This window comes from Leucopleurus acutus, assembly GCF_964270905.1.
Source record: "Leucopleurus acutus genome assembly, chromosome: 18".
Taxonomy (NCBI): Eukaryota; Metazoa; Chordata; class Mammalia; order Artiodactyla; family Delphinidae; genus Leucopleurus; species Leucopleurus acutus.
In genome coordinates this window covers 15347076-15374229 of record NC_139160.1, presented here as the reverse complement: position 1 = coordinate 15374229, position 27154 = coordinate 15347076, and the positions used below count along the sequence as shown (strand labels likewise).

General features: G+C 41.3%; 2 protein-coding genes across 3 annotated transcripts in view; one reads left to right on the top strand and one right to left on the bottom strand.

Annotated features, from left to right (window-relative positions):
• The window catches only part of LOC309974941 (phosphatidylinositol 3,4,5-trisphosphate 3-phosphatase TPTE2-like), a gene marked incomplete at its 5' end in the record, with an annotated part of 54521 nt that extends 49622 nt beyond the window's left edge, over positions 1-4899 (top strand). Inside the window, 2 exons of the mRNA XM_082859786.1 lie at positions 1079-1149; positions 4785-4899. Of these exons, the coding sequence (XP_082715912.1) occupies positions 1079-1149; positions 4785-4893 (180 nt within the window). The 3' untranslated portion in view covers positions 4894-4899. The remainder of the gene's footprint in view (positions 1-1078; positions 1150-4784) is intronic.
• A 1231-nt stretch (positions 4900-6130) lies between these two features.
• Positions 6131-27154, bottom strand: part of SLC25A15 (solute carrier family 25 member 15) — a 43477-nt gene continuing 22453 nt past the window's right edge. For both annotated transcript variants that reach the window (XM_082859551.1, XM_082859552.1), the window contains exons 6-7: positions 10760-10918; positions 6131-9120 (exon numbers count right to left, since the gene is read on the bottom strand). In XM_082859551.1, the coding sequence (XP_082715677.1) occupies positions 8996-9120; positions 10760-10918 (284 nt within the window). In that variant the 3' untranslated portion in view covers positions 6131-8995. The remainder of the gene's footprint in view (positions 9121-10759; positions 10919-27154) is intronic.

Here is a 27154-nt window from a genome sequence, read left to right as displayed (position 1 = left end):
ATTTGTTTTCTAAATTGTATACAATTTACATGTATTAATTTTCAAATAAGAAAAAAATACAAGAACCCGGATGTTAAAAAGAAAAGTTATAAACTACATAGCAGTGATCATGTTTTGGGTTTGTATCTTTCAAACACATTGCTCCCCATAACTTATAAAATACGTGAAAGTGAGGGAGATTTTGCTTTCCTCTCAATTGATAATTCATTTAAAATAGCATATTTAATCCAATATTTATGAAAAATAAGAATATCTGCCATTGTCATTACAGTATAATTTATGCTGACCAGTTATCAAATGTATGTCTGATTATTCTGTATATAGCAAATTTCTAAGCCCCAGTAGTTTCATTTTCCTATGAAATCATCAACCAGAACTGCCAACATGTAACTGTGTTTGCTCAATTTAAAGCTTATTTCCTGTGCCCGCCTGCATCCCCTGCTTGCTCCCTGTTGGCGGAGAATTTACTAAGTTTGAAATGGTACATGTGTTGAAGCAAGTGGCTGGGATAGCTCCCCTTGAATAACTGAGCCAGTCTGAATTCTCTTAATCAGGGGTCTCTAAGCAGAAGCACTGGTGTAGGGGCGCTGGCCAAGGGGATGTTGGTGATTTCTGGCCTTTGTGGTTGTCAAGGGTCATGAGATGAAAGCACTTTCAGAAATCTTAGGTATTTCTATCATCATCAATCATGGTTAATTATCCAGGGTAGCTGCTCCTTGTAGGAACGGATGATATTATTGGGGCAGAAACAGACATAGGTCCTTAGTAGATTCTGTTTAGCACTATCCAAACCAGATTAAAAGACCAGTGTCTAAATTTATAAATGTCACAGAGAAAATACATTTCCTTGAAAATTTTGCTAGAAATGGCGAGAGAAAGGAACAGCAATCTCTCAAAGTCTCTGTCTTGGTGTCTTGAGTATAATGTTGACGGTAAGTGCTGCATATTCAATAGCTACAGTTATTTGATGAACGTACAGATGAATAACGGAAGGAATTTTAATCCCTTTGGAAAGATTATTTTTCACAGTAAAATGGATACGAAGAACTAATTTTTCTTTTTTACCATGTCTTTGTAGGATCTTCCTAAATACTATGACGACTGTCCATTTTTCTTTTGGTTCCATACATCTTTTATACAAAATAACAGGTATGGCTATGGTATAATCTAGTAGAAACAGCTTAGTCTCGAATGTCTATGTAAGAGGTAATGACAAGTCTTTTGCTAACTGCCATAAGCCCAATTTATAGAAACCAAAAAATCCTTGAGTCACCGTTCTTCATTGCCTTCCTTATTGTGATCTGGTTATTTAAAAAATATGGCTATTTTTCTTTAACATCTTTATTGGAGTATAATTGCTTTACAATGTTGTGTTAGTTTGTGCTGTATAACAAAGTGAATCAGCTATACATAGACATATGTTCCCATATCTCTTCCCTCTTGCATCTCCCTCACTCCCACCCTCCCTATCCCACCCCTCTAGGTGGACACAAAGCACTGAGCTGATCTCCCTGTGCTATGAGGCTGCTTCCCACTAGCTATCTGTTTTACATTTGGTAGTTGTATATATGTCCATGCCCCTCTCTCACTTCATCCCAGCTTACCCTGTGTCCTCAAGTCCATTCTCTATGTTGTGTCTTTATTCCTGCCCTGTCCCTAGGTTCATCAGAACCATTTTTTTCTTTTTTTTAGATTCCATATATATGTGTTAGCAGACAGTATTTGTTTTTCTGACTTACTTCATTCTGTATGACAGACTCTAGGTCCATCCACCTCACTACAAATAACTCAATTTCATTTCTTTTTATGGCTGAGTAATATTCCATTGTAGATATGTGCCACATCTTCTTTATTCATTCATCTGTTGATGGACACTTAGGTTGGTTCCATGTCCTGGCTATTGTAAATAGAGCTGCAATGAACATTGTGGTACATGACTCTTTTTGAATTATGGTTTTCTCAGAGTATATGCCCAGTAGTGGGATTGCTGGGTCATATGGTAGTTCTATTTTTAGTTTTTTAAGGAACCTCCATACTGTTCTCCATAGTGGCTGTACCAATTCACATTCCCACCAGCAGTGCAAAAAGGTTCCCTTTTCACCACACCCTCTCCAGCATTTATTGTTTGTAGATTTTTTGATGATGGCCATTCTGACTGTGTGAGGTGATACCTCATTGTAGTTTTGATTTGCATTTCTCTAATGATTAATGATGCTGAGCATTCTTTCATGTGTTTGTTGGCAATCTGTATATCTTCTTTGGAGAAATGTCTTTTTAGGTCTTCTGCCCATTTTTGGATTGGGTTGGTTTTTTTTTTTGATACTGAGCTTCATTTTTCATATTGAGCTTGTACATTTTGGAGATTAATCTTTTGTCAGTTGCTTCATCTGCAAATATTTTCTCCCATTCTGAGGGTTGTCTTTTGGTCTTGATTATGGTTTCCTTAGCTGTGCAAAAGCTTTTAAGTTTCAGGAGGTGGGTCAAAAAGGATCTTGCTGTGATTTATGTCATAGAGTGTTCTGCCTATGTTTTCCTCTAAGAGTTTTATAGTGTCTGGCCTTACATTTAGGTCTTTAATCCATTTTGAGTTTATTTTTGTGTATGGTGTTAGGAAGTGTTCTAATTTCATTCTTTTACATGTAGCTGTCCAGTTTTCCCAGTACCACTTACTGAAGAGGCTGTCTTTTCTCCATTTTATATTCTTGCCTCCTTTATCAAAGATAAGGTGACCATATGTGCATGGGTTTATCTCTGGGCTTTCTATTCTGTTCCATCGATCTATATTTCTGTGTTTGTGCCAGTACCATACTGTCTTGATTACTGTAGCTTTGTAGTATAGTCTGAAGTCAGGGAGCCTGATTCCTCCAGCTCTGTTTTTCTTTCTCAAGATTGATTTGGCTATTCGGGGTCTTTTGTGTTTCCATACAAACTGTGAAATTTTTTGTTCTAGTTTTGTGAAAAATGCCATTGGTAGTTTGATAATTGCATTGAATCTGTAGATTGCTTTGGGTAGTATACTCATTTTCAGAATGTTGATCCTTCCAACCCAAGAACATGGTATATCTCTCCATCTGTTTGTATCCTCTTTAATTTCTTTCATCAGTGTCTTATGTTTCCTTAGGTAGGTTTATCCCTAGGTATTTTATTCTTTTTGTTGCAGTGGGGAATGGGAGTGTTTCCTCAATTTCTCTTTCAGATTTTTCATCATTAGTGTATAGGAATCAAGACATTGCTGTGCATTAATTTGTTATCCTGTTACTTTACCAAATTCATTGATTAGCTCTAGTAGTTTTCTGGTAGCATCTTTAGGATTCTCAATGTATAGTATCATGTCATGTGCAAATAGTGACAGTTTTACTTCTTTTCTGATTTGGATTACTTTTCTTCTCTGATTGTAAAAATATGGCTATTCTTGAGACCCACTGTTGCATTATCCTCAAGGTCCATGCCATAGGACTGCGTCATAAAACATACTATAAGCAGATCTTGAGTGTGGCAACAAATCCCTCCCATGAAAGTTTAATATGAGTTTGTTCAGTACCTTGAATATGGCAGGTCCTCAGTATGTGTTGATTTACTGATGACTGACCAACACCAAATTCTATGCCACGGGAAGGTGTCATCCAGGGAGGCTTCAGCTAGTTTAAAAGGTGGTTGACAGACTTACATCTAGGGCAGAAGTTATAAGACACAGTAAGTATCAGTGAAGACAGCTTTCAAAAAATTAATGGTCTCCCATTTAAAACTGATTTTCTTATAACTAAATCGGATAATCTATTTTTAAAAAGTAATTGATTTGAAGAGTATTCCAAAGAACCTCTATCATATCTGAAACTCATTCCTAAATCTAGAAGTTCTCCACATCGTCTATTCTGTGGTGCTGAAAATTTGAGATTGGTATCACCATACCATTCAATACAAAAGGAAAGATAATATTCACAAAATCATAAAGAGTTTTGAAGAAGTGGTTATGAGTGTATGTGCCATGAACTGACAGTTCCCATTACATACAATCCTAGCCTTTTCTTCAAATGTAGACTGCATCTAATCCCACCTCAAGTTCACTAAGGTGACAGTAAATAAAAACCTAGCCTAAACACCTACAATGCACACACATTCAGTGGATATTGAGAGTGAACTTTGGATTTGATGGAACATTTTTACCAATTTTTTCCCCTGGATGTATACAGACAGAAAACTTTGACTTATAACATGAGCAAAGTCCCTCAAATAGACATCTAGGTGGAACTTCATTTGGTACTTCTCAAAAGTGGTTCTTGCTAAAGGGCACAGTTTTTTCCTTTAAAACACCATGTTCATATTAGAGAAGCAACCTGCTAAATCACTTTTCTCCTCACTTTTATAGTTTCTGAAGATTTAACGTGTGAATTTCCATACTCCTTGGTAAAGCTGTTTTTATTATGAGACTTAATTTACCCAAAATGCCAACTTCATCATTTAAAAGACACTTGTTATTACTGGGTTTTAATACACATCTAGTCTGATTTATCACATATAGAAATTTAATTTATTAAATATTAATTCCAGAAAAGGCAATATTAAAAGGATCAGTGACACGTTGTTACTGAAGGTCATGATATTTTTGTGTCTTAAGAGAGAAAGTGGGAGAGCTGGTCTTGGAAAGCTAATTAGATGCAGAGGAGGGGTCGAGACTGATGGTGACCAGCAAGGCTTGTTTTTTTAAAGCTCTAACAAGGCTGTCCTACAGCATGGCTTTTCTGTTAGCCCTACAATAAAATGTAATCTTTTTTTTTCTATTCTAGGCTTTATCTTTCAAGAAGTGAATTGGATAATCCCCACAAACCAAAAGCATGGAAAATTTACCGTCCAGAGTTCGCAGTCGAGGTATATTTTGATGACGTTAAGTTGTAGCTGGTATCTAAGTGTAGTTCCCCTTCTAGGCTAGAATCATGTTCTTCCCAATCCTTGCTACCTATTTATATCTTTTAAACCTATTTCCTTGCTGATATAGTTACATATATATACATATGTCCCTGAGAACTCTATTAAATATATACAAAAGAGAATGTCAATGGCAATAGTTTTTTTTGAAAGAACATACGTCACAGTTTTCATTTGTATTGAGATGAATTTGAAACAGTACACGGGAACGTTATCACTTAACAATTCAGAAATAAAACTTTCCTATCAAAATAACATTTAAAAATTGTGATTGTCCCCCAATACTGTGGGTTTATTTACTTATGTATTTTTGGACAAGTATTCATTCCCTACTTTGGTTTACATTTGTAATTTCAGATTTGTTAGAAAAGTAATTTCTAATTCCTTCTTCTACTTGATTTACAAACTATTAACGAGCATCAGAATGGCAGCAAGGATCGTTTTAAAACCCATCACCCCTGCTCACAACCAGCTTCACCTAAGCTTGGGGAACTCTGAAGTAAGGTCAAGTTTTCATTATAGACACTGGTTAGTCCTGTGTCCACAGGGAATCATTTTCTCTTTGGTACCAGGTGCTACTTTATTCTAAGTACTTTCACTGCCACTATCTTAAGGCCATAATTGTCTTTGAAAACAGTTCTATGTTGGCTTTACTATTTGAGTGATTTTCCTTTTATTGGCAAGGCTCTCAACAATCCAGCCCAAGTTGAATTGATCAGGAAATGAAAAGTAGCAAACGATGAGAACCAGTGCCTCTGCTAAAACACAGACTACTCGTTCCTGAAAAACCTTGCACTTTGCAAAAAGCACACGATAAAAAAATAGGGTTTGGGGAGTTGGGACAGACCATTCCAACTAAGCAGTGTTGTAACAGTGCACTAACCACTGGCCACTTGGGTTGGCAGCCCCACGAGGTCTGGAGGTTGCCACAGTCAGTATTTTTTAAGGGAAACTAGAGCAACAGTTTATAGAGAAGGGTTGGTGGGTGCCGACCTAGCAGGGATGGGAGGAGAGCCCCGAGCCGCCAGCGTGGTGGCGTGGAAGGCCATGCAGGGGCTTCTCTCCCCCTCAAAATAGCCCCCAAAAAGCGCAGCTGCAAAGGTTATTCTACTCCCCTTAATCTGACTCCCCTTGGGGGAAGAGCTCTTGGAGACACAGCCTTTCAGACTCCTTCCATGTTATGACTACATTATTCCCTGTAATTTGGGTTACAGAAATGTATTGTGGCAGCCCAGGTTATCTCCTTTAAAATTCCTGCAGCTGTAATCCATGGAGGGCAGATCAGCGGGTAGGCCTAGGTGAATGGGAAAAAAAGCGAGGAGTAAGATCTACCTTTAACACTGGCAAAAGCTGGGAAACCCCGGTTTTTCAGAATCTTGCTTTTTGAAATAAAGGAAATTACAGTTGGGGGTTTCTCTTCCGTAGCCCTCCAAAATGGATGGAAATTTCTGGCAATTATGAGCTGTCACACTACTCTGCTTTTGCTCATAAAGAACTTGTTCAGGGCCTCCAGCAGGGCTGCTTTCCTAGAACCCCGTGCAAATAATTCGTTAAACAACTTGAGAAACTTAGATCATAAATCAGAACGATACTGGTTTTCTTGAATAGAATTACTGACCTGGAAAACTTGATATCCAGAAGTTTATTTTAAAAAATAGAATGGCATCCTGCCAAATCAGTCACATCACATACACAGCCTGGTGGAGGGAGAGTAATTCTAGTGGGCCACGTTTCGCAACTGCAGTGTATACAGAATATGCATTTATATCAGTAGTTATTTTACATCAGGAATCTTGCTGACAAAAAAAAACAATGCTCGTTGCAATAAAACCATCACCTTGAAATATCACCATACATAACTCTGAAACATTCCTGACAGTTGGTTCTTAGCACATAAAGTACTTAAATCATATAGTCAACTATTAGGCAAATTTAATGATAGAACACGAGAATTTCTTTAAACACAGTATTTCAAGTTACTCTATTTTTGTCCAGAGTACAGATTTGAAATGGTACAAACTGTACCCAAATACTGAACCATGAATTAAGCAAACAGAATGAAACGTTAAAAAAAAAACAACTCTCAAGTTTCCATTCATTACTCCCACTCACTCTTACCTGCCTCAGACAGTTTCTGTTGAAGATATTCAGTTAAATCTTTACAGGACAACTACGTGAGAAGACCTACTGCCAACAGGGCTTAGACAACAGGGGCCCGGTGGGCTCTGGAGCAGGTCACTTCCTGGGGGAAGCCAGTCCCATTTGCTATTTTTGCTTCAATCCAGGCCTGTTCAGAAGCAGCACCACTCAGTAGCTACTGACCATTTAAGTACGGACAAAAGTAAGGTAGAAAAATTGCTTTTCAAGAAAAGGCAAACAGAAGACCAGGCATAGCTCTGGAGCCCCTCGGGCACAACACCGGGCATACCCCCTCCGCTAAACGCCTGCCAGCAGCTGGCCTTCCCGACCCTCTCTGGCTTCTGGCCGGAGTCACCACCGAGGCTGTAGGGAGAACAAAAACTTACGGAAACTGGAGGTCCCACACACAACGCTTCCGTCCTGCCAACAGGGGGGGACATACCAGTGTGGACCATTATTAACACGTCAGCCGCAGGGGCGGATTAAGAGCTCTTTATTAGAGGCCTGGGGGGTCTCGGAGCAGCACAGAACGAGGCGGCTGACTTCACTGGTGACGACAAGGGCTCACGTAAACCAGACGGCCAGGGAACAGCTGCCCATCCCAAGTCTACGGGAGTCGGATGAACCAGGGTTTGCTAGTAGTGCATACCTACGGCATAGTTTAATGAAATTACCTTTGCTTCATTGATTTATTAAGTCACACCCCAGAGGCCACCATCACTGAAATTCACGACAGCCAGTACCCCATATTAAAGGCTCCAGCGTGGCAAGGAGTGAGGGATCCCGAGACAAACTTCAGCCCTGACACCACTCACGGGGAGTGCAAGCACGACACTCTGGTTCCCTCTGAAAGGAGACCGCTTTGCCCACAAGCACCACCACCCTGTCCCCGGACGGGGAGCCAGGGCCTCTCTTGGCTTTGGCACTCTGCTCCCTGGAAGGGCTTCCGATTGGCAGAGGCAAGGAGGGCATTGTCCAAAGTGGATCAGCAGCCCGTAGGTGGTCCGACAGACTTCCCTGGAATCCCGCCCAGGCCCGGACACAGAGGCAGCAGCTCAGGGCAGCTGTCAGCCACAGTCTTCACAAAGCACCACAGGCCCCTCCCCTCAGCCCCTGCCTGGAGCTCAAGCCCAGCAGAGAGGAGCTCCCTGGGACAGGAGGAGGGGCTGGCACGGGCGAGGGCCGTGCTGCTTCCCAAAGGCTCTGGGCCACACCCAACAATATGTCCGGGCGTGGAATGGGATCCCACCTGGAAGAAGACGGACGGCACTGTTTCCACAGAGGAGCACCTTGGGAAAATCCAGGATGCTTACTCTGAAACTTAAATCAAGAACATGGAAGCCACACCGTATGCAGATATATTCTCCTCTTTAGAATCTAGACGGACGCCTTAGTTTTCAAGCACCACAGGAAAACTTTTTAAAAACTTTAACCACTTATTACAGGGTATGTGCTAAGTAGATTTTAAAAGAGACCCACATCTAGCATGGATGAAGCATTTATAACCATCCTCCTGAAACATGGTTACCTCTGGTTTTTTCTAGTGAGATCTGAGATTAAACATGGAACTAAATTGTGCTTCACTCACAACACAACCATCTAAACCGCATGTACACATACAGGTTTACGCAAAAGCCCTTAAGATAGCTCTACTTAGCCTTTCAGATTAGGTACCTAGGGCCAGCAGCCCACCCTGTATGTCCCACCAAGGACAAGAGCAGCAACTTTTCCACTTCACTACAATTATGGGCAGAAATTATATAATAGAAAAGAGAAGCTCTTCTATAAAGTTTAAGGTAGAAGGTAGAAAAATGGAAGACAAAAAAAATTTCCCACAAAATCAAAAAATTCCACATTGGTCTTGTACTCCCTGAAACCCTGAGAACTGCAGTCCTCAAACAGCTGCGCTTTGATCAAGGTTTGCCAGAACGCTTCAGTATGCTTCAAACTGGCTCATCATCAACTTCCTGCTGTATTCATAGGCCAAAAAGAGTGCCCCGTTGGCAGGGAACGCGCGAATCATGGTAGGTTTCAGTCCAGAATATAAGGCCGTTATTCCTAGAAAACAAAAGGGTGACCAAAGACTGAGCTCCCCCTCCTTGGAAATATCCCACGAACCCACACAGCACAGATATTTTTACAGTTACAGATCCAGACAACAGCGCTGAACCCCAGCAGCGATGGAACAGGTTTCCCTGGACCACTGGAACTAGACAGACTAGTAGAAACAAGGGCGAGGGCAGGTCTGCCAGCAGAGCTGGTGAGGCTCCGGGTACAGTCACCGATCCCGTGCCTGTTACCTCCTGGTAAGCGGGTCAGGCAGAGCAGGGGGCCTCCTGTGGGCAGACAGGAGGCAGCCACAGAGCCACGGACGGCAGCAACTTCGCAGCTTCACCTGGGGGGCGAGGACCATGAGGCACTGGGCCAGAACACAGAGCACTGACATTGATGTGGAAGACCTGTTTCTAGTGTTAGCACTGCCCAAGGCAGTTCTGAAGATCCAGGCAGATAAGGGAGGCGTAAGTACTTTGGAAAACTACAAAGTGTAATGCAAATTTAAAAGGGGTTACTGTTAGTAATATACAAGATGTCTGTGCTCTATTTGGGGTTAAAGCAATTTCTGCATGCTGTTACTGTGCTCGCTTTCTCTCAAAATCAAGACAGAAAAGTGCACATCCAAGTTTTAAGACGTATAGCGGATGCTGGAAGGACAGGTCTTTACTCACTAGTGGCATAAAATTGGCTTTATACAAACACTAAAAGTCTTTATCTACCTGTATAACTAAAAACTGATAGCAAATCACCTTCAGAAATTGCTTAGTGCCTTTCTCATTGCAGAAGTCTTATCATTAAGGATGTACATTCTTTTAAATGCCTTACTGATATGCTGTTAGAACTCATCTCCTGATGATATTGTTTAAAACAAGTGGTGCAGGACTTCCTTGGTGGTCCAGTGGTTAAGACTCCACGCTTCCACTGCAGGGGGAATGGGTTGGATCCCTGGTTGGGGAAGTTTCACATGCCGCAGAGTGCAGCCAAAAAAAAAAAAAAAGTGGTGCTAACTCTGAAACGTGTGTCCTCTTAGACAAAACACATACTTTAAAAATTCCCCCCAGGCTATTTAGAAACAAAATCCTGGCCCAAAGGTTAGGAATCAGAGCTTTAAACATTCTTGAGGGGACTTCCCTGGTGGCGCAGTGGTTAAGAATCTGCCTGCCAATGCAGGGGACACGGGTTCAATCCCTGGTCCAGAGAGATCCCACATGCCGTGGAACAACTAAGCCCGTGCACCACAACTACCGAGCCTGCACTCTAGAGCCCGCAAGCCACAACTACTGAGCCCACAAGCCACAACTACTGAAGCCATGTGCCTAGAGCCCATGCTCCGCAACGAGAAGCCACCGCAATGAGAAGCCCGCGCACCGCAATGAAGAGTAGCCCCCACTTGCCACAACTAGAGAAAGCCCGCGCACAGCAACAAAGACAACACAGCAAAAAATAAAATAAACATTCTTGAGAATAATGAAGTAAGCTAAAGAAAGGGGTCTGGAAACAAATCCACAAATGTGAATTACATACACCGTTAGAAAAGCGAGGCGGTGGAAGAGAGCGATTACCCACCTGCTCGACTTCAAGACGAGGGGCCGAATGACCACTCCCTATACATCCCTCCTGTTGCAGCAGTTGGCAGACTCACCTTCATTTTTCACGATGCTTATGAAAGTTCCAATAAATCCTGCCTGCTTTCCAGACATGGAGAGAACTTGAATTCTGGATTTGATACAATCCACTGGGTAAACAGCAAGCCAGAGGCAGATTCCGCCAAATCCACCACTTAACATCAAAGGGACAGGGCCTAGAGAAGAAAATGAGCAAACAGTGTTTTGTCTCAAGAACAGCTGATGTGATATTTCCAGAGGTCAGTGTAGGAGTGGCTGCAGGTAGGTGCAAATACAAACACGAAAGCTGCGGAACACAGTTCTCTGGGGCAAGTGTCCAACTGTCTAAGAGCACAGGTTCTGTGTGGTAGCCTGGGGCTGTCCCTCATGACTCCAGGACAAGGGGCAGCCCTAGTGTGGGTCAGATTTAGGCTGGTCTCTGTGGCCCTCCTGCCCCGTCCTCCAGAGGCCTGGCCCCCCAAGAACCAGCAGGCCCCCAGCAGCATGGCAACGCTCTACCATGAGGAGTGAGAACAGAGGCCACTGAAACACAGGCTGCATCTTCTTCAACTTTCCCTTAATTATTCTAATATATTAATGTCCCACAGCTCTGATTCTTCCTTTGCCGTGAAAAAGCAAAGTTATTAAACGTAACAGTTAAGCCTAGGAGCTTGACTATCCCCAGAATAGGTCCAAAACACTGAAGGGAGGTATTTAAGAAACAAGTAACCACTCATGTGAGCCAAACATCGATACAGTGGTGTCAAGCAGTTAATTAGGATAAACTAGAAAGAAGTACACTTCTCACTGCTCTCAAAACACTATCAAGATTTATTACTAAGCTTATTGCAAGATGATTTATAGGTGATTTCCCCAATTGTTGGTGATATCCTACAGGGAAAATAATGTCTGTGTTCTCCCCTAAAATGGACCCAGAGCAAATGAACAAATGTTATTCCAGTAAAATCTGGAATTATTATTATTAAATATTAAAATAACTGGAATTATTATTTGGTGGGGGGGGGAACCTTCAAGATGGCAGAGGAGTAAGCCGTGGAGATCACCTTCCTCCCCACAAATACATTAGAAACACATCTACATGTGGAACAACTCCTACAGAACAACACCTACTGAACGCGGGCAGAAGACCTCAGACCTCCCAAAAGGCAAGAAACTCCCCACATACCTGGGTAGGGCAAAAGAGAAAACAGAGACAAAAGAATAGGGATGGGACCTGCACCTCTGGGAGGGAGCTGTGAAGGAGGAAAGGTTTCCACACACTAGGAGGCCCCTTCGCGGCGGGGCTTGGGGTGGGGGGAGCTTCAGAGCCACAGAGGAGGGCGCAGCAACAGGGGTGCGGAGAGCAAAGCGGAGAGATTCCTGCACAGAGGATTGGTGCCGACCAGCACTCACCAGCCCGAGAGGCTTGTCTGCTCACCTGCCGGGGTGGGCGGGGGCTGGGAGCTGAGGCTCAGGCTTCAGAGGTCAGACCCCAGGGAGAGGACTGGGGTTGGCTGCGTGAACACAGCCTGAAGGGGGCTAGTGCGCCACAGCTAATCAGGAGGGAGTCTGGGGAAAAGTCTGGACCTGCCAGAGATGCAAGAGACCATTGTTCAGGGTGCGCGAGGAGAGGGGATCCCCCTTCCCTGTCTGCCCACAGAAGGCAGAGCACCGCCTAAACGAGCTCCAGAGAAAGGCACAAGCCGTGGCTATCAGCTCGAACACCAGAGATGGGCATGAAATGCTAAGGCTGCTGCTGCCGCCACCAAGAAGCCTGTGTGCAAGCACAGGTCACTATCCACACCCACCCCAGGAGCCTGTGCAGCCCGCCACTGCCAGGATCCCAGGATCCAGGGACAACTTCGCCGGGAGAACACACAGCACACCTCAGGCTGTTGCAACGTCACGCTGGCCTCTGCCGCCACAGGCTTGCCCCACATTCCAATTATAACTGCCATACTCCTCCCTCCCCCACCAGCACGAGTGAGCCAGAGCCCCCTAACCAGCGCTGCTTTAAACCTGTCCTGTCTGGGCATGAACAGATGCCTGAGGGCGACCTACACGCAGAGGTGGGTCCAAATCCAAAGCTGAACCCCAGGAGCTGTGCGAACAACAAAGAGAAAGGGAAAGCTCTCCCAGCAGCCTCAGGAGCAGCAGATTAAATCTCCACAATCAACTTGAGGTACCCTGCATCTGTGGAATACCTGAATAAACAATGAATCACCCCAAAATTGAGGCAGTGGACTTTGAGAGCAACTGTGGACTTCGGGTTTGCTGTCTCACACTGACTTGTTTCTGATTTTTAACTTAGTATAGTTTTTAGTGCTTGTTATCATTGGTGGATTTGTTTATTGGTTTGGTAGCTCTCTTTTTATTACTTTTAAATTTTATTTTAACTATTTTATTTTATTATTTTTCATTCTTTTTTTCCTCTCTTTTCTTCTGAGCCATGTGACTGACAGGGTCGTGGTGCTCTGGCCGGGCATCAGACCTGAGCCTCTGAGGTGGGAGAGCCAAGTTCAGGACATTGGACAACCAGAGACCCCCCCGGGCCCATATAATAGCAATCAGCAAGAGCTCTCCCAGAGATCTCCGTCTCAATGCTAGACCCAGCTCCACTCAACGTCCAGTGCTACAGTGCTGGACACCCTATGCCAAACAACTAGCAAGACAGGAACACAACCCCACCCATTAGCAGAGAGGCTGCCTAAAATCATAAGTTCACAGACACCACAAAACACACCATTGGACATGGCCCTGCCCACCAGAAAGACAAGATCCAGCCCCACCCATCAGAACACAGGCACCAGTCCCCTCCATCAGGAAGCCTACACAAGCCACCGAACCAACCTTAGCCACTGGGGGCAGACACCAAAACCAAAGGGAACTACGAACTTACAGCCTGCAAAAAGGACACCCCAAACACAGTAAGTTAAATGAAATGAGAAGACAGAGAAATATGCAGCAGATGAAAGAGCAAAGTAAAAACCCACCAGACCAAACAAATGAAGAGGACACAGGCAGTCTACCTGAAAAAGAATTCAGAGTAATGGTAGTAAAGATGGTCCAAAATCTTGGAAACAGAATGGAGAAAAACAAGAAATGCTTAACAAGGACCTAGAAGAACTAAAGAGCAAACAAACGATGATGAACAACACAATAAATGAAAAGAAAAATTCTTTAGAAGGAATCAATAGCAGAAATAACTGGGGCAGAACAACAGAAAAGTGACCTGGAAGATAAAATAGTGGAAATAACTACTGCAGAGCAGAATAAAGAAAAAAGAATGAAAAGCATTGAGGACAGTCTCAGAGACCACTGGGACATTGAACTCCCGAACATTCGAATATAGGGGTCCCAGAAGAGAAAAAGAAAGTGTCTGAGAAAATACTTGAAGAAATTATAGTTGAAAACTTCCATAATATGGGAAAGGAGATAGTCAATCAAGTCCAGGAAGCACAGAGAGTCCCATCAGGATAAATCCAAGGAGAAACACGCCGAGACACATAGTAATCAAACTGTCAAAAATTAAATACAAAGAAAAAATATTGAAAGCAGCAAGGGAAAAGCAACAAGTAACATACAAGGGAATCCCCATAAGGTTAACAGCTGATCTTTCAGCAGAAACTCTGCAAGCCAGAAGGGAGTGGCAGGACATATTGAAAGTGATGAAAGGGAAAAACTTACAACCAAGATTACTCTACCAAGGATCTCATTTAGATTTGACGGAGAAATTAAAACCTTTAAAGACAAGCAAAAGGGCTTCCCTAGTGGCGCAGTGCTTAGGTGTCCACCTGCCGATGCAGGGGATGCGGGTTCATGCCCTGGTCCAGGAGGATCCCATGTGCCGTGTAGTGGCTGGGACCGTGGGCCATGGCCGCTGAGCCTGCACATCCGGAGCCTGTGCTCCGCGACGGGAGAGGCCATGGCAGTGAGAGGCCCGCGTACCACAAAAAAAAAAAAAAAAAAAAAAAAGAAAAGCAGAAGAATTTAGCACCACCAAACAAGCTCTACAACAAATGCTAAAGAAATTTCTATAGGCAGGAAACACAAGAGAAGGAAAAAACCTACAAAAACAAACCCAAAACAATTAAGAAAATGGTAATAAGAACATACATATCAATAATTACCTTAAATGTAAATGGATTAAATGCTCCAAACAAAAGACATAGACTGGCTGAATAGATACAAAAACAAGACCCATATATAGCTGTCTACAAGAGAGCCACTTCAGACCTAGGGACACATACAGACTGAAAGTGAGGGGTTGGAAAAAGATATTCCACGCAAATGGAAATCAAAAGAAAGCTGGAGTAGCAATTCTCATATCAGACAAAAATAGCCTTTTTTTTTTTTTTTTTTTTGCAGTACATGGGCCTCTCACTGCTGCGGCCTCTCCTGTCGCGGAGCACAGGCTCCGGACGTGCAGGCCCAGCGGCCATGGCTCACGAGCCCAGCCGCTCCACGGCATGTGGGATCCTCCCAGACCGGGGCATGAACCCACGTCCCCTGCATCAGCAGGCGGACTCTCAACCACTGCACCACCAGGGAAGCCCCAAATTAGACTTTAAAATAAAGACTATTACAAGAGAGAAAGAACAACACTACATAATGATCAAGGGATCAATCCAGGAAGAAGATATAACAATTGTAAAATATTTATGCACCCAACATAGGAGCACCTCAATACATAAGGCAAATGCTAACAGCCATTAAAGGGGAAATCGACAGTAACACAATCATAGTAGGGGACTTTAACACCCCACTTTCACCAATGGACAGATCATCCAAAAGGAAAAAAATAAGAAAACACAAGCCTTAAATGACACATTAATAAACAAGATGGATTTAATTGATACTTATAAGACATTCCATCCAAAAACAACAGAATACAATTTCTTCTCAAGTGCTCATGGAACATTCTCCAGGATAGATCATATCTTGGGTCACAAATCAAGCCTTGGTAAATTTAAGAAAATTGAAATCATATCAAGTATCTTTTCCGACCACAGTGCTATGAGACTAGATATCAATTACAGGAAAAATACTGTAAAAAATAAAAACACATGGAGGATAAACAATACGCTACTAAATAACCAAGAGATCACTGGAGAAGTCAAAGAGGAAATCAAAAAATACCTAGAAACAAATGACAATGAAAACACAATGACACAAAACCTATGGGATGCAGCAAAGGCAGTTCTAAGAGGGAAGTTTATAGCAATACAATCCTACCTCAGGAAACAAGAAACATCTCAAACAAACAACCTAACCTTACACCTGAAGCAATGAGAGAAAGAGGAACAAAAAAACCCCCAAAGTTAGCAGAAGGAAAGAAATCATAAAGATCAGATCAGAAATAAATGAAAAAGAAATGAAGGAAATGGTAGCAAAGATCAATAAAGCTAGAAGCTGGTTCTTTGAGAAGATAAACAAAATAGATAAACCACTAGCCAGACTCATCAAGAAAAAAAGGGAGAAGAATCAAATCAATAGAATTAGAAATAAAAAAGGAGAGGTAACAACTGACACTGCAGAAATAAAAAAGATCATGAGAGATTACTACAAGCAACTCTATGCCAATAAAATGGACAACCTGGAAGAAATGGACAAATTCTTAGAAATGCACAACCTGCCAAGACTGAATCAGGAAGAAATAGAAAATAGGAACAGACCAATCACAAGCACTGAAATTGAAACTGTGATTAAAATCTTCCAACAAACAAAAGCCCAGGACCAGATGGCTTCACAGGCGAAGTCTATCAAACATTTAGAGAAGAGCTAACACCTATCCTTCTCAAACTCTTCCAAAATATAGCAGAGGGAGGAACACTCCCAAATTCCTTCTACGAGGCCACCATCACCTTGATACCAAAACCAGACAAGGATGTCACAAAGAAAGAAAACTACAGGCCAATATCACTGATGAACATAGATGCAAAAATCCTCAACAAAATATTAGCAAACAGAATCCAACAGCACATTAAAAGGATCATACACCATGATCAAGTGGGGTTTATTCCAGGAATGTGAGGATTCTTCAATATACGCAAATCAATCAATGTGATAAACCATATTAACAAACTGAAGGAGAAAAACCATATGATCATCTCAATAGATGCAGAAAAAGCTTTCGACAAAATTCAACACCCATTTATGATAAAAACCCTGCAGAAAGTAGGCATAGAGGGAACTTTCCTCAACATAATAAAGGCCATATATGACAAGCCCACAGCAAACATCATCCTCAATGGTGAAAAACTGAAAGCATTTCCACTAAGATCAGGAACAAGACAAGGTTGCCCACTCTCACCACTCTTATTCAACATAGTTTTGGAAGTTTTAGCCACAGCAATCAGAAGAAAAGGAAATAAAAGGAATCCAAATCGGAAAAGAAGAAGTAAAGCTATCACTGTTTGCAGATGACATGATACTATACATAGAGAATCCTAAAGATGCTACCAGAAAACTACTAGAGCTAATCAATGAATTTGGTAAAGTGGCAGGATACAAAATTAATGCACAGAAATCTCTGGCATTCCTATATACTAATGCTGAAAAATCTGAAAGTGAAATCAAGAAAACACTCCCATTTACCATTGCAACAAAAAAAATAAAATATCTAGGAATAAACCTACCTAAGGAGACAAAAGACCTGTATGCAGAAAATTATAAGACACTGATGAAAGAAATTAAAGATGATACAAATAGATGGAGAGATATACCATGTTCTTGGATTGGAAGAATCAACATTGTGAAAATGACTCTACTACCCAAAGCAATCTATAGATTCAATGCAATCCCTATCAAACTACCACTGGCATTTTTCACAGAACTAGAACAAAAAATTTTGCAATTTGTATGGAAACACAAAAGACCCCGAATAGCCAAAGCAATCTTGAGAACGAAAAAAGGAGCTGGAGGAATCAGGCTCCCTGACTTCAGACTATACTACAAAGCTACAGTAATCAAGACAGTATGGTACTGGCACAAAAACAGAAAGATAAATCAATGGAACAGGATAGAAAGCCCAGAGATAAACCCATGCACATATGGACACCTTATCTTTGATAAAGGTGGCAGGAATGTACAGTGGAGAAAGGACAGCCTCTTCAATAAGTGGTGCTGGGAAAACTGGACAGGTACATGTAAAAGTATGAGATTAGATCACTCCCTAACACCATACACAAAAATTAGCTCAAAATGGATTAAAGAACTAAATATAAGGCCAGAAAGTATCAAACTCTTAGAGGAAAACATAGGCAGAACACTCTATGACATAAATCACAGCAAGATCCTTTCTGACCCACCTCCTAGAGTAATGGAAATAAAAACAAAAATAAACAAATGGGACCTAATGAAACTTCAAAGCTTTTGCACAGCAAAGGAAACCATAAACAAGACCAAAAGACAACCCTCAGAATGGGAGAAAATATTTGCAAATGAAGCAACCGACAAAGGATTAATCTCCAAAATTTACAAGCAGCTCATGCAGCTCAATAACAAAAAAACAAACAACCCAATCCAAAAATGGGCAGAAGACCTAAACAGACATTTCTCCAAAGAAGATATACAGACTGCCAACAAACACAAGAAAGAATGCTCAACATCATTAATCATTAGAGAAATGCAAATCAAAACTACAATGAGATATCATCTCACACCAGTCAGAATGGCCATCATCAAAAAATCTAGAAACAATAAATGCTGGAGAGGGTGTGGAGAAAAGGGAACACTCTTGCACTGCTGGTGGGAATGTGAATTGGTTCAGCCACTATGGAGAACAGTATGGAGGTTCCTTAAAAAACTACAAATAGAACTACCATATGACCCAGCAATCCCACTACTGGGCATATACCCTGAGAAAACCAAAATTCAAAAAGAGTCATGTACCAAAAAATGTTCATTGCAGCTCTATTTACAATAGCCCGGAGATGGAAACAACCTAAGTGCCCATCATCGGATGAATGGATAAAGAAGATGTGGCACATATATACAATGGAATATTACTCAGCCATAAAAAGAAACGAAATTGAGCTATTTGTAATGAGGTGGATAGACCTAGAGTCTGTCATACAGAGTGAAGTAAGTCAGAAAGAAAAAGACAGGTACTGTATGCTAACACATATATATGGAATTTAAGGGAAAAAAAAATGTCATGAAGAACCTAGGGGTAAGACAGGAATAAAGACGCAGACCTACTGGAGAACAGACTTGAGGATATGGGGAGGGGGAAGGGTGAGCTGTGACAGGGCAAGAGAGAGTCATGGACATATACACACTAACAAACGTAGTAAGGTAGATAGCTAGTGGGAAGCAGCCGCATGGCACAGGGATATTGGCTCAGTGCTTTGTGACAACCTGGAGGGGTGGGATAGGGAGGGTGGGAGGGAGGGAGACGCAAGAGGGAAGACATATGGGAACATATGTATATGTGTAACTGATTCACTATGTTATAAAGCAGAAACTAACACACCATTGTAAAGCAATTATACCCCAATAAAGATGTTAAAAAAAAAAGAAATGAAGGAAATGATAGCAAAGATCAATAAAACTAAAAGCTGGTTCTCTGAGAAGATAAACAAAATTGATAAACCATTAGCCAGACTCATCAAGAAAAAAGGGGAGAGGACTCAAATCAATAGAATTAGAAATGAAATAGAAGAAGTAACAACTGACACTGCAGAAATACATAGGATCATGAGAGATTACTACATGCCAATAAAATGGACAACCTGGAAGAAATGGACAAATTCTTAGAAAAGCACAACCTTCTGAGACTGAATCAGGAAGAAACAGAAAATATAAACAGACCCATCACAAGCACTGAAATTGAAACTGTGATTACAAATCTTCCAACAAACAAAAGCCCAGGACTAGATGGCTTCACAGGTGAATTCTATCAAACATTTAGAGAAGAGCTAACAGGGATCCTTCTCAAATTCTTCCAAAATATAGCAGAGGGAGGAACACTCCCAAACTCATTCTATGCGGCCACCATCACCCTGATAGCAAAACCAGACAAAGATGTCACAAAGAAAGAAAACTACAGGCCAATATCACTGATGAACATAGATGCAAAAATCGTCAACAAAATACTAGCAAACAGAATCCAACAGCACATTAAAAGGATCACACACCATGATCAAGTGGGATTTATCCCAGGAATGCAAGGATTCTTCAATATATGCAAATCAATCAATGTGATACACCATATTAATAAACTGAAGGATAAAAACCATATGATAATCTCAACAGATGCAGAAAAAGCTTTTGACAAAATTCAATACCCATTTATGATAAAAACTCTCCAGAAAGTAGGCACAGAGGGAACTTACCTCAACATAATAAAGGCCATACATGACAAACCCACAGCCAACATCATTCTCAGTGGTGAAAAACAGAACCCATTTCCTCTAAGATCAGGAACAAGACAAGGTTGCCCACTCTCACCACTGTTATTCAACACAGTTTTGGAAGTTTTAGTCACAGCAATCAGAGAAGAAAAAGAAAAGGCATCCAAATCGGAAAAGAAGAAGGAAAACTGTCACTGCTTGCAGATGACATGATACTACACATCGAGAATCCTAAAGATGCCACCAGAAAACTACTAGAGCTAATCAATGAATTTGGTAAAGTAGCCGGATACAAAATTAATGCTCAGCAATCTCTTGCATTCCTATACACTAATGATGAAAAACCTGAAAGAGGAATTAAGGAAACACTCCCATTTACCACTGCAACAAAAAGAACAGAATACCTTGGAATAAAACCTACCTAAGGAAACAAAAGACTGCTATACAGAAAACTATAAGACACTGATGAAAGAAATTAAAGAGGATTCAATCAGATGGAGAGGTACACCATGTTCTTGGGTTGGAAGAATCAACATTGTGAAAATGAGTATACTACCCAAAGCAATCTACAGATTCAATGCAATCCCTATCAAGCTACCAATGGCATTTTTCACAGAACTAGAACAAAAAATTTCACAGTTTGTATGGAAACACAAAAGACCCCGAATAGCCAAATCAATCTTGAGAAAGAAAAATGGAGCTGGAGGAATCTGGCTCCCTGACTTCAGACTATACTACAAAGCTACAGTAATTAAGACAGTATGGTACTGACACAAAAAAGAAATATAGATCAATGGAACAGGGTAGAAAGCCCAGAGATAAACTCACACACATATGGTCACCTTATCTTTGATAAAGGAGGCAAGAATATACAATGGAGAAAAGACAGCCTCTTCAATAAGTGGTGCTGGGAAAACTGGACAGCCACATGTAAAAGAATGAAATTAGAACACTCCTTAACACCATACACATAAATAAACTCAAAATGGATTTAAGACCTAAATATAAGGCCAGACACTATAAAACTCTTAGAGGAAAACACAGGCAGAACACTCTATGACACAAATCACAGCAAGATCCTTTTTGACTCACCTCCTAGAGAAATGGAAATAAAAATAAACAAATGGGACCTAATGAAACTAAAAGCTTCTGCACAGCAAAGGAAACCATAAACAAGATGAAAAGACAACCCTCAGAATGGGGAGAAAATACTTGCAAATGAAGCAGCTGACAATGGATTAACCTCCAAAATATACAAGCAGCTCTTGCAGCTCAATATCAGAATAGCAAACCCAATCCAAAAATGGGCAGAAGACCTAAAAAGACATTTCTCCAAAGAAGATATACAGATTGCCAAGAAGCACATGAAAGGATGCACAACATCACTAATCATTAGAGAAATGCAAATGAAAACTACAATGAGGTATCATCTCACACCAGTCAGAATGGCCATTATCTAAAAATCTACAAACAATAAATGCTGGAGAGGGTGTGGTGAGAAGGGAACCTTTTGCACTGTTGGTGGGAATGTAAACTGATACAGCCACTATGGAGAACAGTATGGAGATTCCTTAAAAAACTAAAAATAGAACTACCATACGACCGATCAATCCCACTACTGGGCATATACCCTGAGAAAACCATAATTCAAAAAGAGTCATGTACCACAATGTTCACTGCAGCACTATTTACAATAGCCAGGACAGGGAAGCAACCTAAGTGTCCATCGACAGATGAATGGATAAAGAAGATGTGGCACATATATACAATGGAATATTACTCAGCCATAAAAAAAATGAAATTGAGTTATTTGTAGTGAGTTGGATGGACCTAGAGTCTGTCATACAGAGTGAAGTAAGTCAGAAAGAGAAAAACAAATATTGTATGCTAACACATACATATATATGGAATCTAAAAAAAAAAAAGGTTCTGAAAAACCTAGGGGCAGGACAGGAATAAAGATGCAGACATAGGGGGACCTTGATGATGGCGGAAGAGTGAGACGCGGAGATCACCTTCCTCCCCACAGATACACCAGAAATACGTCTACACGTGGAACAACTCCTACAGAACACCTACTGAAGGCTGGCAGAAGACCTCAGACCTCCCAAAAGGCAAGAAACTCCCCCATGTACCTGGGTAGGGCAAAAGAAAAAAAAAAAGAAAAAACAGAGACAAAAGAATAGGGATGGGACCTGCACCAGTGGGAGGGAGTTGTGAAGGAGGAAAAGTTTCCACACACTAGGAAGCCCCTTCGCAGGCGGAGACTGCGGGTGGCGGAGGGGGGGAGCTTCGAAGCCGCGGAGGAGAGCGCAGCCACAGGGGTGCGGAGGGGAAAGCGGGGAGATTCCTGCACAGAGGATCGGTGCCAACCGGCACTCACCAGCCCGAGAGGCTTGTCTGCTCACCCGCCGGGGCGGGCGGGCCTGGGAGCTGAGGCACGGCTTCGGTGGGAGCGCAGGGAGAGGACTGGGGTTGGCGGCTTGAACACAGCCTGAAGGGGGTTAGTGCGCCACGGCTAGCCGGGAGGGAGTCCGGGAAAAAGTCTGCACCTGCCGAAGAGGGAAGAGACTTTTTCTTCCCTCTGTTTCCTGGTGCGTGAGGAGAGGGGTTTAAGAACGCTGCTTAAAGGAGCTCCAGAGACGGGCACGAGCCGCGGCTAAAAGCGCGAACCCCAGAGACGGGCGCGAGCCGCGGCTAAAAGCGCGGACCCCAGAGACGGGCGCGAGCCGCGGCTAAAAGCACGGACCCCAGAGACGGGCGGGAGATGCTAAGGCTGCTGCTGCCGCCACCAAAGGGCCTGTGTGCGAGCACAGGTCACTCTCCAAACCCCTCTTCCGCGGAGCCTGTGCAGCCCGCCACTGCCAGGTTCCCGGGATCCAGGGACAACTTCCCCGGGAGAACATACGGCGGACCTCAGGCTGGTGCAAAGTCATGCCGGACTTTGCCGCCGCAGGCCCGCCCCGCACTCCGTGCCCCTCCCTCCCCACTGGCCTGAGTGCACCAGAGCCCCCGAATCAGCGGCTCCTTTAACCCCGTCCTGTCTGAGCAAAAAACAGACGCCCTCCAGCGACCTACACGCAGAGGCAGGGCCAAATCCAAAGCTGAGCCCCTGGGAGCTGTGAGAACAAAGAAGAGAAAGGGAAATCTCTCCCAGCAGCCTCAGGAGCAGCGGATTAAATCTCCACAATCAACTTGATGTACCTGCATCTATGGAATACCTGAATAGACAACCAATCATCCCAAATTAAGGAAGTGGACTTTAGGAGCAAGATCTATGATTTTTTCCCCTTTTCCTCTTTTTGTGAATGTGTATGTGTATGCTTCTGTGTGAGATCTTGTCTGTATAGTCTTGCTTCCACCATTTGTCCTAGGGTTCTATCCGTCCATGTTTTTTTTTTTAATTTTTTAAATTTTAAAATTTAAAAAATTTAAATTTTTAATTTAAAAAATTTAAAGAATTTAAAAAATTTTAAAATTTAAATTTAATTTAAAAAATTTAAAAAATTTGAAAATTTAAATTTAAAAATTTGAAAATTTAATTTAAATTTAAAAAATTTTAATTTAAATTTAATTTAAAAAATTTGAAAATTTAAAATTTAATTTAAATTTATAAATTTAATTTAAATAAAATTTAAATTTTTAAATTAAAAAATTTAAAACAATTAAAAATTTTTTAATTTTAAAAAATTTTAAAATTTTTTAAAAATTTTAAAATTTTTTAAAAATTTTTTTCTTAATAATCAATTTTAATTTTAATAACGTTACTATACTTTACCTTCTTTCTTTCCTTCCTTCCTTCCTTCCCTCCTTTAGACAACGAATCATCCCAAATTGAGGAGGTGGTCTCTGACAGCAAGATTTATGATTTTTCCCCCTTTACCTCTTTTAGTGAGGGTGTATGTGTATGCTTCTGTGTAAGATTTTGTCTGCATAGCTTTGCTTCCAACGTTTGTCCTAAGGTTCTATCCGTCCCTTTTTTTTTCTAAATAATAATTTTTTAATTCAATAACTTTATTATGCTTTATTTTTACTGTATCTTCTGTCTTTTTTCCTTCTTTCCCTCCCTCCTTCCTTCCTCCCTCCCTCCTTTCTTTCCTTCTTGCCTTCTTTCCTTCTTTGCTTCTTTCTTTCTTCCTTCCCTCCTTTCCTTCTTTCTTTCCTCATACTTCTACTAATTCCCTCTACTTTTTCTTTTATTCTGAGCCGTGTGGATGAAAGGCTCTTGGTGCTCCAGCCAGGAGTCAGGGCTCTACCTCTGAGGTAGGAGAGCCAACTTCAGGACACTGGTCCACAAGAGACCTCCCAGCTCCACATAATATCAAACGGCGAAAATCTCCCAGATACCTCCATCTTAACACCAGCACCCAGCTTCACTCAACGACCACCAAGCCACAGTGCTGGACAACCTATGCCAAACAACTAGCAAAACAGGAACACAACCCCACCCATTAGCAGAGAGGCTGCCTAAAATCATAATAAGGCCACAGACACCCCAAAACACACGAGCAGACGTGAACCTGCCCACTAGAGAGACAAGATCCAGCCTCATCCACCAGAACACAGGCACTAGTCCCCTCCACCAGGAAGCCTACACAACCCACTGAACCAACCTTAGCCACTGGAAACAGACATCAAAAACAGCGGGAACTACGAACCTGCAGTGTGCAAAAAGGAGACCCCAAACACAGTAAGATAAGCAAAATGAGAAGACAGAAAAACACACAGCAGATAAAGGAGCAAGATAAAAATGCACCAGACCTAACAAATGAAGAGGAAATAGCCAGTCTACCTGAAAAAGAATTCAGAATAATGATAGTAAGGATGATCCGAAATCTTGGAAATAGAATGGACAAAATGCAAGAAACAGTTAACAAGGACCTAGAAGAAATAAAGATGAAACAAGCAATGATGAACAACACAATAAATGAAATTAAAAGTACTCTAGATGGGATCAATAGCAGAATAACTGAGGCAGAAGAACGGATAAGTGACCTGGAAGATAAAATAGTGGAAATAACTACTACAGAGCAGAATAAAGAAAAAAGAATGAAAAGAACTGAGGACAGTCTCAGAGACCTCTGGGACAACATTAAACGCACCAACATTCGAATTATAGGGGTTCCAGAAGAAGAAGAGAAAAAGAAAGGGACTGAGAAAATATTTGAAGAGATTATAGTTGAAAACTTCCATAATATGGGAAAGGAAATAGTTAATCAAGTCCAGGAAGCACAGAGAGTCCCATAGAGGATAAATACAAGAAGAAATACGCCAAGACACATATTAATCAAACTGTCAAAAATTAAATACAAAGAAAGCATATTAAAAGCAACAAGGGAAAAACAACAAATAACACATAAGGGAATCCCCATAAGGTTAACAGCTGATCTTTCAGCAGAAACCCTACAAGCCAGAAGGGAGTGGCAGGACATACTGAAAGTGATGAAGGAGAAAAACCTGCAGCCAAGACTACTCTACCCAGTAAGGATCTCATTCAGATTTGATGGAGAAATTAAAACCTTTACAGACAAGCAAAAGCTGAGAGAGTTCAGCACCATCAAACCAGCTTTACAACAAATGCTAAAGGATCTTCTCTAGGCAAGAAACACAAGAGAAGGAAAAGACCTATAATAATGAACCCAAAACAATTTAGAAAATGGGAATAGGAACATACGTATCGATAATTACCTTAAATGTAAATGGACTAAATGCTCCCACCAAAAGACACAGATTAGCTGAATGGATACAAAAACAAGACCCTCATATATGCTATCTACAAGAAACCCACTTCAGACCTAGAGACACATACAGACTGAAAGTAGGGGATGGAAAAAGATATTCCATGCAAATGGAAACCAAAAGAAAGCTGGAGTAGCAATTCTCATATCAGACAAAATAGACTTTAAAATAAGGACTATTAAAAGAAACAAAGAAGGACACTACATGATGATCAAGGGATTGATCCAAGAAGAAGATATAACAATTGTAAATATTTATGCACCCAACATAGGAGCACCTCAATACATAAGGCAAATACTAACAGCCATTAAAGGGGAAATCGACAGTAACACATTCATAGTAGGGGACTTAAACACCCCACTTTCACCCATGGACAGATCATCCAAAATGAAAATAAATAAGGAAACACAAGCTTTAAATGATACATTAAACAAGATGGACTTAATTGATATTTATAGGACACTCCATCCAAAAACAACAGAATACACATTTTTCTCAAGTGCTCATGGAACATTCTCCAGGATAGATCATATCTTGAGTCACAAATCAAGCCTTGGTAAATTTAAGAAAATTGAAATTGTATCAAGTATCTTTTCCGACCACAACGCCATGAGACTAGATATCAATTACAGGAAAAGATCTGTAAAAAATACAAACACATGGAGGCTAAACAATACACTACTTAATAATGAAGTGATCACTGAAGAAATCAAAGAGGAAATCAAAAAATACCTAGAAACAAATGACAATGGAGACACAACGACCCAAAACCTATGGGATGCAGCAAAAGCAGTTCTAAGGGGGAAGTTTATAGCAATACAAGCCTACCTTAAGACGCAGGAAACATCTCGAATAAACAACCTAACCTTGCACCTCAAGCAATTAGAGAAAGAAGAACAAAAAAACCCCAAAGCTAGAAGGAAAGAAATCATAAAAATCAGATCAGAAATAAATGAAAAAGAAATGAAGGAAACAATAGCAAAGTTCAATAAAACAAAAAGCTGGTTCTTTGAGAAGATAAACAAAATAGATAAACCACTAGCCAGACTCATCAAGAAAAAAAGGGAGAAGACTCAAATCAATAGAATTAGAAATGAAAAAGGAGAGGTAACAACTGACACTGCAGAAATAAAAAAGATCATGAGAGATTACTACAAGCAACTCTATGCCAATAAAATGGACAATCTGGAAGAAATGGACAAATTCTTAGAAATGCACAACCTGCCAAGACTGAATCAGGAAGAAATAGAAAATAGGAACAGACCAATCACAAGCACTGAAATTGAAACTGTGATTAAAAATCTTCCAACAAACAAAAGCCCAGGACCAGATGGCTTC